Source organism: Typopeltis vanoorti, chromosome 3 (assembly GCF_054136105.1).
Source record: "Typopeltis vanoorti isolate ZY-2024b chromosome 3, IOZ_Tvanoo_1.0, whole genome shotgun sequence".
Lineage (NCBI taxonomy): Eukaryota > Metazoa > Arthropoda > Arachnida > Uropygi > Thelyphonidae > Typopeltis > Typopeltis vanoorti.
In genome coordinates this window covers 34,516,541-34,531,790 of record NC_143551.1, presented here as the reverse complement: position 1 = coordinate 34,531,790, position 15,250 = coordinate 34,516,541, and the positions used below count along the sequence as shown (strand labels likewise).

The 15,250-nt window shown below is 35.1% G+C and overlaps 1 protein-coding gene across 2 annotated transcripts in view; it reads right to left on the bottom strand.

The window, feature by feature from the left end:
- The window catches only part of LOC150108036 (uncharacterized), a 91,725-nt gene that overhangs the window by 10,432 nt on the left and 66,043 nt on the right, over window positions 1–15,250 (bottom strand). For both annotated transcript variants that reach the window (XM_090415532.1, XM_090415533.1), the window contains 2 exons: window positions 9,183–9,277; window positions 3,241–3,472 (listed from right to left, as the gene is read on the bottom strand). In XM_090415532.1, the coding sequence (XP_090271658.1) occupies window positions 3,241–3,472; window positions 9,183–9,277 (327 nt within the window). The remainder of the gene's footprint in view (window positions 1–3,240; window positions 3,473–9,182; window positions 9,278–15,250) is intronic.

Genomic DNA, 15,250 nt, shown 5'->3' with positions numbered 1-15,250 from the left:
TCCCATAAGGCTGGACCATCAAACCTGTTGAGATTAGAACAATTTAATAATGCCTCTTAAATTTCTGGGTAGACTCTTTCCGTTGAAAATCTGAAGTTAGTCCTTTGAACCCTCAATTTTTTTTTTTAATTTTTCAAAGGACTGTTTAGAAAAGACAGCATGTTCAAGCTCATGATATTTGATGTAATCTTTTTCTTCTTCATGATGAATAGCAGTATTTCTGTATTGACTAAAATATTCTAGAACACATCAAGGAATCTGGAAGATACCTGGAAAGTTCAAGGGTAAGGATAAGCTTCTTTAATGAAAGAAAAGGAGAACTTTTGCAGTGGGAATCAATTTAGATATAATTTCCTTATTATACTAACATATTTTTAAAGAAAACTATGGATAATTTTCTAATAAGATTTATCTGTTGAAATCATCCAGCTTTACAATTTCATCCTACAATTTGGATATTACACTGCTCAGAATAAGTTATACCAAACAAATGAATACTGCTAATAATGCTTCTTATTTTAAGAAACATTATTAGCAGTATCTTCAAGGTGATATTCTGACCATACCTACTGTCTGGTAAAGGTATGTTAGTGTCATTGTTATCTCCTATTTTATATAAACTTATTCTTCTGGCTCCATTATACTAGCAGTGTACATACAAGACTGTTCGAACCAATGTTAGATCATGAATCTGGGGGGGGGGGGGGGAGGTAAGAAATAAACAGTATGATCAAAGACTAGATCACAGATATCAGAGCTCTAAAATTAGGAGGCATTAATGGCAGAATTATATTAAAAATAAAGATATTAGGAAGGAACCTGACATTATTGACATGGCAGTACTGCATGATTAAGTTTACATTATTACTAATCATCTGCCCAAATTTTCCTCCAAGTTAGCGTATTACTTGTTAGCACTCGAATCCTGTCATATCTACTATTTCTACCAAAATATTAGCAGAAAGAAAAAAAATATAGAAGTGCCTTAAAAGATAGAAATATAAGATCTGAAAATACTGGATAAAAACAGTAATAAACTTTAATGAAAGTACAAATATTTCATACTGAAAAAAGCAGTATATGATTAGTGGGTAAAAACAACAAGCACAATCAAAGAACAGGAATGCAAGGTACATACAATAACTGGTTTACTTAAAAATGGTTGCACATGCTAGAAATTAATATTCTGAAGGAAAATTGTTGACAGGAGATTAGTAATAATATATAAATTAATCATGTAGTATTGTCATATTATTCTGTAAACCCCTTGAGTGTACATATCAGTAAATTAATGATTAAGATGACTCTTTGTCAACCTGATGGAAGACTTCAATTTTCTATTTTTCAGAAAGCACACAACCTACACAGGATGTTACATCCATTCACACTCTCACCATCATCCTTAAAAAAAAAAATTGATGCTTAAAAACTTGATGTGAAAGGAGAATCCGAAATATCTATAAACTTCTAAGGTCTCTTGATGTTCAAATAGTATTTCGTTCTGCCTGCAAAATTTGCTCTTTTCTGTCATCAACTAAAGATATGTTTAGACCCTTTGGGTTTTCCAAGTTCTTTGCTGTTGTAGTCATATTTTGATCAATATGGAAGAGCTGTCATCACTAGTTATCACAAAGAACATAAAGATTACATCAAGTACATGAGTTTGAGCAGTCTGGACTTGCAGAATGCTTCTTTAACACACATTTGGAAGAAAACACAAAACAGATTTCTCAAGGAAAAGCTTTACAAAAAAAGTTGAAAGGCATTATTTAATCATCTTAATCTCAACAGGTCCAACAGTTCACTTTTATCTCTCTAATGGGAAATAGTTCTGCATGATTTTTTTTTTGTGTGCCATTACCAATGAAATATCACAGCCCTGAATTAATAAGAAAATCTAAAGAGAATAAAGCCACTATACGTAGTGAGTGATCTAAAAGGCTGTTGAATTTTTTCACAGAATATTGCAAGTGGCCTGTACATGAGCTACAGTAATATCAATACAATTAACTATAGGTTTGTGAATTTTTGGTACAGAGAAACAAGGATCTTTCAAAACAGGCCTTCAATTTTTTTTTTTTTTTTTTTTTTTGAGTACAGTCATCCCAACTGATCACTTGACTGAGTTTTATTTACAAAATTCAGTTTGTTGATTTTCTATTAGTAGGTTTCTGATCAATCTTTTGATATTCAGTTTTTATTATGCAAAAGAGGGGAAATTCTTCTGTTATAGTCAGAAGTGCCCATGACTACTACGGCTCCTCCTTTATCTGCTTTTTGTAATAATTAACTGGTTGTTTTGTCTAATATGATCTTATTTAGCACTCACATAGGCCACTTGCAAACTTCTCTGAAAAATTCGTTTTTATTTACAAGTGCACTTCATGCTTACACTCTCCAGCTGCAACTAGAGAAGTTTCCTCCAGACAGTTGAAGTGTTTGATCTTGTCATTCCCTTCGGTCAGGCTACTTTGTAATGAACTCTACAAATGGATTAAAAGGTATTGCTATGGAGAATCTTCTTTCTTATGCCTCAACCCATTTCTACTTGGAACATCTTGAAGAGTCTTTACTCTCCTCAAACTACCTTTTGGGTATGTTATATGAATGATGTTTTTGACATTTGGCCTGAATATGAAGCAGCACTACCTGACTTCCTAACCAAGATTTTATCAGGTTTGATGTGATTGCCTTCGATGTTACTTTGGAAGGAACAACAGGATTATATCATCCAAAATAAGCCTGAAAAATCTGGCCTGGCATAGCATGGAATATGTTGTCATCAGTGAACACCGATGACAACATCCTCAAGATAGGATTAACTGCCCTTTCAGAATATTAATTAGGTTTCAAAGGCACTAGGTTACTTGGCTGTTACAGGCCATTAAGCCTAACATGCAAGGGGAAATGGGAATTTGATCATTTTTAAATTACCATTTGCTATATGGTGTCACACATGGGTGATATATGTGAAAGGAATAGCAATCTATTGTTTGTGCACTAACGACCTGTCAGATTCAGGACATAATATTTGCATTAATAAATTATTATTAATAATACTTGTGTCTAAGTGTTTATTATATTTCTTCTTAATAGACAACAGTGGAATTTTTTAGAATTTGTTTTGGTCCTTAGCCAATTTTTTTCCATTTAAAGGTAGCTGAGAGTTTCTTATTCTATCAGAAAATTTTAAAAGATACATTATATTTAATTATTATAAAAATGTTTGATTTAACTTACCATCGTTTATTCGACAAAATGAGAAATCAGTAATTTTACATTTTATTCCATAAGTTGGCACATAAAAAACTCTATCCTCTATAATGTATGGAATATTCAGCTTTTTGGTTTTTTTAATTAGAATGTTTCCTAAATGCAGGTCTCGATGTTCAAATTCACAGGCAAACTCTGCCACAGCTAAAGCACCTGCAAGTTGGCAAATGACACTCATCACATGGAAAACTGTAAAGACCTATAAAGAAAGAAAATAAGTCACTTAAAAAAGAAATCAGCTAACGCCTTTTTTAATTCCCATATAGGGAGTAGGCGAGGCCGTTTAGCCCTATCATCTAACTTTTGGAGACTGAGTGGGCAGTTCAATCTCCACTGGCAGTCAATCAGAGATAGCTGGCTCTAGGCTATCACTAATTAAGCAGCACCCAGTGAAGAGAGGTGGCTCAACAAGTGCCGCCATCTTGTGGTCCCTAACCCTAACACAATATATTTAATGTCTGAAATAATGTGGGTTCTACAGTCGATTTTCTTGAGTTTATGCGACAAAAAACACGAGTTTCCGGGAGGAAAAAACCCACTTGCCTGTGCCAGAGATCGACTAACTCGGGAACCGGTCGAAGAAAAAAAAAAGGCATAGAAAAATTTCTTCTAGTCGAGGACTAGATTCAAAACAAAGTTTTCCTTCATGCGGTCAAGTGGTGTGGTGTGCAAACGCCACATCCACTGAGCTACACAGAAATTAAATGTAAAAATTAAGTATACAATTAGAGCCTATTATAATCCATTTCAAGGAACTGTTATCATGAGTTGAAAATAAATCAAGTAAGTGCTAAGCCAAATTTTATTATTATATGGGCAACTCCATGGAGTCCTTAGTCATTGAGGAAGGACCTAAAATTATACCAAGCACTATCCAACATTCGTGCAATATTTATTATACTTTGCTTTGGGTACTATGCCTAAAGCAAAGCAAAGTCGCAATCTATACCAGTCTGTTGTGACTGGCAATTTATGCCACTCACTCACCACTCTCCAAGCAAAAAAATCTAGTGTTCACAACCCTGCTAACTACATTCCTGCTCAATTTGCAAGGATAGTCCCTAATTCTACCCCAGCAGACCATTTCTGAAAAATTCAAGTAAAAAAAAAAAAACTGAATGAAGAATAGCAGTGACTGAGGCTAACTCTCAGCTACAAAGGACACAAACCCAAGATGATCAACAAAAATTCTTAATACACCTCCAACAGATCCTTTACATAAACAAGATTTATAGAATACAACCATGTTATATACAAAGTTGCAACATGATCAAGGTTTAATCCTACACCAAGTTTGGTCTGCTTTCATTAAAAATCTAACTAGCAGACTTGGGATAATAAATTTTGTGCAATAGAATGAGATAGCATTGTCAATGCATATAGAGTGATTCATTTAATTATTTTGGTCACTTGTTTGCATGTACCAATTTTGAAGTGCCGATAACATCTTTATGTGTAATTAATTGTTTCTAGTTTTTTTTTTCTGTATCTTTTTTGTTAGTACGCCCGATTATGCAAGTCTGATGACTTACAAATTTTGTAGGGTCATCATCATCATCATCAAATTCCTGATATGTACTCTAAAGGGGGTGTACAGGATATGATAGTACTACATGAAAAATTTACACCATTACTAATTTCCTATCTACAATTTTCCTCCAAATCAGTCTATTACTTGTCAAGACTCCAATATTATCATTATCAGATCTCATATTTCTATCATCTAAGACACATTGTACCGTATCAATCCACCTATATGTTGATCTTCCTCTGGATCGTTTTCCTGCCAACCTGGCAGAGAACACTTGTTTTGCTAATCATTCCTCGCCCATTCTGTTTAAGTGACCATACCACTGGAGATTAGCTCTGCTAATGCATTCCTGTGCCGATAATGTCAAGTTCTTTCCTAATATCCTCATTTTGAATATTAGGATATTGCCATTGATGCCATCTGTTCATGCCGCTAATCTTTCTCAGGACTCTCATATCTGCGGTCACTAGTCTTTGGCCAAGTGTTTTACTTCTGACCCAGTTCTCAGATCCATAAGTTAAAACTGGTTTGAACACTGTCTTGTATACAGCTAATTTAGTGTTCCGACTAACTTCTCTCTTATTCCATATGAATTTATTCAATTGACTTCCTATCATACCAGCTTTGTTGATTCTGTTGTCTATTTCCATATTTAATTTACCATCTTCACTAAAAATCGTGCCTAAGTATCTGAAATGTTTTATTTGTTCCACAGGTTCCCCGTTCGCAACAAGTTGACATTTTCAACAATTCTACCTATTTTCATTGTCCTTGTCTTTTTTTTTTAATGCTAACCTTCAGACCATATCTATTACAACAGTTATTCAATTTAGTCAGGGAATTTTGAAAACTTGTAGTGGATTTATTTAGAAGTATAGCATCGTCTGCATAAAGCAAGAGCTGACATTAACATCTCCAATTCTGATATCATGTTTAATACCACTTTCCTTCATAATGTGATCCATATAGATAATGAATAACAGAGGGGATAATGTACATCCTTGTCTCACACCAGATTTAACATTAAACCACCTTCCTGTACATCCTTCAATTCTAACTGCCGACTTACAACTCAAATACAGACTAAATATTGCTTGATATAATGTCCCATTGACACCATATAACTGTAGCATATTGAATAGCTTCTCTCTTGGCACCATGCCATATGCCTTTCTCAGATCGACAAAACTTAAATACAGATCTTTGTTATATTATCATGATTTCTCCACTATTTGTCGTAAAGTGAAGATCTGATCCTGACAGCCTCTATTTGGCCTGAATCCAGCTTGTTCTTCCACAATTCTTCTCAATCATTTCTCAAGTATACTTGCATAGATCTTGCCAGGAACACTCAGTAGGGAAATACCTCTGTAATTCTCACATTCAGTTTTATTTCCCTTTTTATATATGGGCACAATTAGAGCTCTACTCCAATCATCGGGAATTTGTCCCTCTGTCCAGGCTTCCTGAACTATGCAACGCAGCCACTGTAAGACTTTTATACCACCATACTTCAGCATTTCTGGTCGAATATCATCTACTCCTGCTGCCTTTCCACATTTCAAGCCTTTGAGGGCTTTTTCTACTTCAAGTATGGATATGTATTCCTGACTGTATGCCTGTTGAGTGTTTTTTACCACTGTGCTATCACTGCTTGTTTCATTTAGCAATTAAATTTTTCGAAGTAATTACTCCATACTTCAAGGATATCTTTTTCTCCTGTTTTCATGTCACCTTTTATCATCTCTAACTCCTTTTACAGCACTCTTTCCTTCATTTCTAAGCTTCTTCAACAACCTTTAGAATATCTTGCCGCCTTCTTGATATTTATTTTCTATGTTCTTATCAAAGTCTTCGCATGAATTTTTGTTTACCTAGTTTTACACAGTGTTTGGCTTTCTTACATTTGTCTCAGTATTCTCTAAGAGCACAAACTGACTTATTTGCCAGGAACTTTTGATATGCTTTCTTCTTTTCCTCCACTGCCTCTTTAACTTCCTGTGTCTACCATGGAGTTCTGATTTTTCTCTCCCTACAGACAACCTCACCACATGCCTCTCTGGCTGAATCAATCAGTATTTTTTTAGGGCTTACCACTGAATCTCCAAGGTTTGGTTCCTGTTCTCAAACTCTTTCAATTTTTCTTGAATAATGTGTGTGTATTTTAGTCAGCAGTTCACATCTGAGTTGCTCAACTTTTATTCACTTTAAAACTTTATTACGTGTTCTTCTTTTCAATATGAAATTCAATTTTATCCTGCTCAAGACTAAATGGTGACCACTTCCAATTTCAAAATCCTCTGCCCACTCTGGTGTGCTGCACCAGTGAGGAAAACATCACTATGAACAATAACATAGTCAATGAGACTTTTCTTGTTTAAGCAAATTAGTTTGGAAAATACAAAATGAGTAATCAATTATGAGGAACTTTAAATAAAGCACTATAGGTTGGTTAAGAGAAAGTACAGTTCAATAATAAGGCAAATGAATTTCTGGAATTCTTTTAGGACAAATGTCTTAGGCAGAATGTGGTGGGATGGAACTTGAGGATTAAGAATTATTGACTTTTACAGCATTAGAGGATCTGATTGTGATATACATTAAAGTCACTCTGGTGAGAGTGACCATGCACTCCTGACTTAGAGAATGGACAGGCATGCAAATATCAAGCAAGGAATTGATATGGAATTATAAGGCAGGTGATTATAATAAACTAAGAAATCAGCTTGGATCAGTACTGAAAGAATGTGAGGGAAGAACGGTCAACAGTGTACAAAAAGATAAAGAGATTTAGAATAAAATGAATCATCATCATCATTGAATTCCTGTGCCCTCAAAAGGAGGAGGTGGTACAGCATATTATGATAGTACTACAAGAAAAATCCACATTATTATTAACTTGCTACTGACAGTTCTCTTCTAAATCAATCTGTTGTCTCTCAAGACTAATATTGTTAGACACATCGATACAGGAAAAAGGCATTTCTTACTGTACCAATATAGTAAGAAGGTACTACAATAAGTTCTTACTGTATCAATCCGCCTAGATCTTTGTCTTCTTCTGGGTCTTTTTCCTGCCATCCTGGGGGGGAACTTGTTTTGATAACCTTTCTTCTTTCATTCTGTTTAAGAGACACTGATATTACCTGAGATTAGTTCTACTAACACATTCTTGGATGCTAACAATGTCAAGTTCCTTCTTAATATTCTCACTTTAAATATGATTCTGCCATTAATGCCATCTGTTCACCCCCCCCCCCCAATCTTTTGTAGAATTCTCATATCTGCAGTCTCCAGTCTTTGATCGAGTATTTTATTTGTAACCCAGCTCTTGGATCCATTATATTCTCTCTCTTGCATGAACAGGACAAGAGAGAGAGAGAGAGAGCAAGAAGTCACACCCTGGAAGTTATTCATGCAAGAACTTGATACTTCTTACCTGTGTAACTTCCAATACTGTATAAATTCTTCTATATCAATGCTATATAGAGGGAAATCTAATTAATCAATGAAGACAGATGCACTCCAAACACTCTCCCACAGATATTCAGTTAATTTTATAGTATTTTCATGGACAATGTTCTGCAAATGTGGCTGCTATCATTCCTCCTCTTTCTTCCAAGAGTAATAACAGCAGCTGTCATTTGACATCTATTTACTACTCAACTCCAAACATATCAAATCAACTTCTCTTCCTTCTCCTTTTTCATTCTGTATGTCTTTCAATTCAGGAAACATGTCAACATTCCTTCTTTCAATTAGCGTGCACTCTCTCTCTCTCTCTCACACACACACAGCTTGACTCCTACACATGGCATGTCAGTGAGGTACAGGAAAGAAAGAGGATAAGAAGGGCTTGCCTTCTTATCCTCTTATCTGATATTTAAGAAAAACTAGTCATGGTTAATATAGTCACTTAAACAGAATGAAAGAGTAGCAAAACAGGGTGCTTGACAAAAACAAGATGCAAAAAGAACTGGAGAAAGACCAAGGTATGCACACACTGATGCAGGTTATCACTACTTTAGAAGAGAAATTATAAGAATGAAATTAGAGTAACCACAAATAACTGCACAATTCAGAAGAAAATTACTAATGCAAAAAGCAATGAAATCTTGTTTGTTATCAATAATAATCAAAGCCAATACTGACACCTCCAGCAAGCATGTAGCTAGGTTTTTAGCAACCTTGTAGCTAAATGCCTTTATAGTGTAACAATTTCAAAAAAAGGTAAAATATCCTGCTGTTGGCATGCTTCTGAACATCAGTGACTTTGGCAATTGCTCTAGACAAAGCATTCTTATGCCTTGTCCAGTATTGTTGAGTATATTACAGAATGATGACTATTAAAGAAGAAAATAAATCATTTAATACTTACCTTTAAGTGTGACATACAAAATCCTCCATATTTCATTTCCAGTACCAAATAGTATCCCCTATGAAGAGGTAATGAGTCATGCCTCGCAGGATTACCTATAAATAACAATTACACTCCAATCAAAATTTAACAAATATATTAAACACATAAATAAAATAAAGTTAATTAATATGAAATACGATCAAACAGTTCCTATGATTTATTAAATCACTAATTCATTACAGGACTGTAAAAGGAATGAGGTTGCTAATTTGGGAATTCTTCCTTCTCACCCCTCAAAAAAAAAATAAATAACTGATTAAGACGTCTGATCAACACCAAATTTTTTAGCCTCAGCCTTTACAATGTCCATAGTGTTAGTCAAGAAAACAGGAAGAATTTAGAAAATATTTAAATAGAGAAAGTTTTAAAACTAAAATGTTCATAAAACAACAGGAATTTATTACTCATTAAATTAAGTAAAATGCACCTACTAGTTTCACCACCTAAAATAGAACTGGTTGCTTCTTCAGGATTAAAACACCAAAAAACAATAAATACATGGGTCACAAAGTTGACTAATGCTAAAAAAACCATTATAAGACAAACAGGCAAAATTCATGCTAACCAATAAACACAAATTATATATTTGGTTTAATCCTTTATTCAAATGTAAGAAACAAAGTTTGTGCCTAAGTATTTTCAGGACTGGGGCAACTCGTGGCAAAGGTGGTATAAGTTCTCATCACTTGCCTTAGTATCCGATAATGCAAAGCACATCTCCTTGTGGACATGTATAATGCTATGCATTAAGGAAAGGATCACTACCCAGACTGGTTTCGACCTTTATTGAGGTCTCATCAGTGGGAGCCAGATCTGATGATACTAAGGTGGAAGTAATGGAGAAGTTATATTTCCATATGTCAGTTGCCAAAAGGTGCCACACCTTATTATTAAAATTCTCTGGATTAGAGATAAGCTGACAGAAGTTGTTTCACTTAGCGATGCTACCGATTACATATTGGGAGCCAGACCCACTGATGAGATCTCAATAAAGATCAAAAACTGGTCTCAGTAGTGATCCTTCCCTTAATGCATAGTATTATACATGTCCGCAAGGAGATGTGCTTTGCATTATGGGATACTAAGGCAAGTGATGAGAACTTATACTACCTTTGCCACAAGTTGCCCCAGTCCAGAAAATACTTCAGGCACAAACTTTGTTTGCTTACATTTGAATAAAGGAATAAACCAAATATATAATTGGTAGCATAGCCAAGTGAAAAAACCATCAATAAACACAAAAATGTGTGGCATGCATTAGCTGTCTGTGGTTAATGATAGAGGGCGATTGTTGACAAAGTTAAAATCATTAATATTAAAAGATTTAATAAGAGATTTCCATATGTATGATTTTTATTCAGTGATCCATGCAAATGGATGAACTTAACTGATTCCTTCAGAATCTGGAATAAAAGTTCTTTTCTATATAACACATGGTTCAAAAGATCCAAACAGCTGTATGGTTGGTATATTATAAGTATTGTTGGCCAAACCAGATCTGTCTTTTCTTTTATGGTCAACATTTGAAACACGTTCTTCTTTCTTGCCTTCAATCCATTGTTTGTTTGTCCTATATATGCTAAATCACATGTAGAATTCCACGCTTGATTAAACCAAGAGTGGAATTCTACATACTCCATGGCATCCTAATTATCTTGTGGATACCTCAAGCAGCTGTGAACAGTTTGAACTGGTTTTTAAAATTACTTTGATGTTGTGATCTTTGAAAAGAGATGCTTAATTGAAGACTTCCAAACATATGGTATCATAATGGAATCTTTGTATTGAATATTCTATATTGGGAGTGGCAGAGTTCAAAAATAAAATCCTATCAACTGTTTTCTGGGAACATCCGTTGAGAACAAAAAAAAAAATCAGAGTCTGGAATTCTGCCTTGAGTTGATCATTATTCTGTATAATAGAAAATGCTCTATTTTTTAGGGTGTGTATTATGCCTAATTTTTGAGAAGGATGATAAAGGAGTGAGGTACGAAGGTAGTGTCCTGTATGTGTAGGTTTACTATAGACTTCAAGAGTAATGGCTGCTTTCAAGCTATTGAAAGAATGGAAAGGAAGCTTTCCATGTAATGCAAATTTAGTTCTACTCTCCCAATAACCAGAATATCCATTACAAAGACTACATTAAAATATCATATATTGGTAACCCAATTCGAGCTGCTCACAGCCTCCTGAGGTCACTTAAAGACATTATATGTGTCTACAAATAACTAACAATATATAGAATTCCATGCTCATCTGATTCAGTGTACATAGGACAGACAAGCCATGGATTTGAGGTAAAAAGAAAGAACATATTTCAGATGTTGACCATAAAAGAAAAGACGGATCTGATTTGGCCAACTATACAGTTGACTGGAGCTTTTCAACCATGTCTTACAAAGAGAAGAAGTTATTCCAGTCTTCTGAAGAATCAGTTATGGTCATCCATTTGCATAGATCACTGAATAAAAAACCAAGAACTAACATTACATGACATATAGACATCTCTTATTAAATCATTATTATATTTATGATTTATTTAAGAAATTGATGGATTTGTTCTGTTTGGTTTCGATGGTGAATTTTAGTCTGTTGCTGTAACTGTTTAGGGACACTTTTAAGGTGGTGATGTGTGTAGGATTTCCAATGCACAGAATATCGTCCAGGTATCTGCCATAAAATGTGATGTTTGGGGGGGGGGGGGGGGGGGGGGGGGGGGGGGGGGGGGGGGGGGGGGGGAGCGATTCTATGTGTGCTAGTAATAATTCCGCTAGTTGTCCGCTGATGTTTTGGCCGCTGGGGAGTCCGAAGATTTGAATGTACATGTTGTTGTTGAACTTGAAGAAGTCTGCGAGATTATTAGTTTTATTAGGTTAATAATGTCATTTGGCGTTAGTTTAGTACGAGAGTGTAGGGTGTGGTCTTCTGTGAGTAGTGTGTGTGTATGATGTCTAAAGTTCTGTCTAGTTGTCCATCAATTTTTTAAACTTGACACTAACCAGAACACACAACAAAATAGTCACGAAAGTATACCACAAACCCTCACATATCGGAAACTACCTCCATTTCCACTCATACCATCCATATTCCATTAAAAAATCTGTCATCTTATCACAATTCATAAATGCGTACAAATTTTCAACCAGAGTAATCTAAACGCAGAAATAAAAAAACTAAGACAGATCTTCGAAAATCGCAACTATCCTACACAACTAATAAATTACGCAAACAAGACTGCCCAAAACCGCCAAAAACAACCCAAGTATCAAAATAAACTTCCCTGCACAAAAATTACCAAACTACCATACACCCAAAACACATACAAAGCCTACAAATACATCTTCAAACATACTGACTACAAACTGGTATTCACCACAAACCAAAAATTGACAAATCTCCTAAAACCCACTAAATCTTAGACACAAAAAGAAATATTTGAACACCACAACATAGTCTATAAATTTCCCTGCCATAAAGACTGTGATATCACCTACACAGGTTCCACCATCAGGGTCTTTATGGACAAGACTACAAGAACACTTCTGCGATTGTAACATCCCTATTCCAGAACATTTAAATACTAAAAAATGCAACATCAAAAAGAAAAATTGAATACAAAGCACAGGAAAAACGGAAATAGCTGTCCATGCCCTTGAACAAAAACATACCCTGCAGATCGACAAGGTCATCATAGTAGACAGACAAGACAATGAAACAATGCTTAGAATATCGGAAACAATAGCCATAAAGTGTGATGCGAACTCTATCAACGTACACAGGCCCTACATAACCTCCGAGGTTTGGAAGCTACACATAAAATTGAGGTCACAACCCCGACCAATAGGCGATAACACTTCAAAATCAGAAGCACCTACCCGACCTGACATAGCATTCACTTCCTCCATGTGTTCAGATGACGACCACGAATAGTTGAAACGGACCGCACCACGTCAACCCCCTTCCCCCCTCCAAAAATCAGTTGCTGTTTTCAACCCCTTTCATCCTTTCCCACCTCATAAATATATAAAAAACGCCCCGCCCATCCCTTATAAAATATATATGTGTGTGTGTGTGTGTGTGTGTGTATATATATATATGTTATTCAAAAAAACCCGGATTTTTTCCATTTATTTCAATTCTTCCACTTGCCAAACCCCCCCCCCGCAACACACACACACACACACACAGTAGTTTGTACAACGCGAAAGAAGAAGAGCCACAACACCCAGAAAAAGGTATGTGCAAATTTCTTGTCCTCTATGCAACATATATTTATTGATAAATATACATCTACAATGCCCTAAGAATCCATGAGAAAAGAGCCAATAGCATTTAAACTGGGGCACTCCTAAACAGAAGCAGGCAAATAGCCATAAATATAATAGTTTGTTAAGAGGGGTAACATGGGATTTTTCCCAGAAATAATATCCATATCTTATTAAATCTTTTATCATTTTTAATACTAGATTTCAACTTGGCCAACTTCTGTCATTAACTGCAGATAGCTAGTGAATGCCACACATTTTGGTGTTTATTGGTTAGTATGAATTTAGCTTTTGTCTTGTAATGGTTTTTTCAGCATTAATCAACTTTGGGATCCATGATTTTTTTTTAACCCAGAATAGGCCATCAGTTCCATTTCAGGTGGTGAAATGAGTAGGTGAATTTTACATATTTTAATGAATAATTCCTTTTGTTTAAAAAAAAAAAAGAAAAAAGGTAGAAAGTCAGCTGGTGGAACAACAATAAAATTCAGGGTAAGCATCATCATCAATGGATTAGAAGTTGGAGTTTATCTTAAAATGTATGTCTCCTTGATGTTTTCTAAATGAATACAACCATACTTATTGAAGTTTGGTGAGTGTTTCAGCGCTTCACTAAAATCATACATGAAATAACATGTATGATTACATGAAAATATTTTACAGAATTTAAGTAATTATTAAGATCTGTTCTGAATTTATTTAAGAATATAATATCACCTAATAAGAGTAAAAAAATAATATATTATTATTATTAAAAGAGACCTTCAGGAAGTCAGAGACTCATTGAGGGAAGTCACACACACACACCAGCTATCATGCTTATTCTTGAATTTGTGCACACTGGTTGCACTCAACATCATGGCAATCCATTCCAATCACGCACCACCCTCTGAGAAAAAAATCTAGCCCTCACTCCATTCTTAGCAGCCTTCATTCTCAGCTTCCAAGGATGCCCATTTTTCCTTTCCATACCTCCATAAATTGAAAAATTCCACCAATTGAAATCCTGTATGATCCTTTCAGAAATTTGAAAGGCTTAATCATATCACCCCTCTTTCTCCTGTTTCCTAGTGTCTGCAGTCTACAAATTCTTCATCTGTCTTCACAATCAGTATTCCACAATTCTGATATCATTTTTAACACTCTCTTTTGTACTCTCTCTCCAATATATCAGAATCGCAACGGAAATATGTTCCTTGGCAATTTTTTCCGAAATAGGCCTGTTTCATCACAGTTGAACACTTGTTGGGGGAAGAAAACCCTCGGCCTTTACATAGTCACTAAATTCTTGCACATATTTCTAAGCAGCTTCTTGGTTTGAACTCGCAGCCTCCCCATGCCTAACCACACTATGGATGCCACTTCTCTTAAATTTCTCGTACTGTCTTCTGCTAGATTTGAACACAACAGTATCAGCACTCATACCAGGGTTTTTCTTTAACAGGTCATCATGCAATCTCCTTGATTTTTCACAAATTATAGCCCCAGAAACACTATCACTAATTGTTTCTTGTTTATCCAAATCAGCCACAATTTTTCCACTTCTTCAATCGTCTGTGATCTTTGTTTAGTAAGAACTTTCATTCTTCTTGCAACATCAGCTTCCTTGATTGCCTCTTTATTATTGAGAGACAGATGTACAGATCGTTTATTTCACCATACCGAACTGCATAGCAAGATCTGAGACACAAATGCCATTTTCATGTTTGGATATTATTTATTTTTTCACCCCTATCATGGTTCTAACAATTTTTCTTTTCG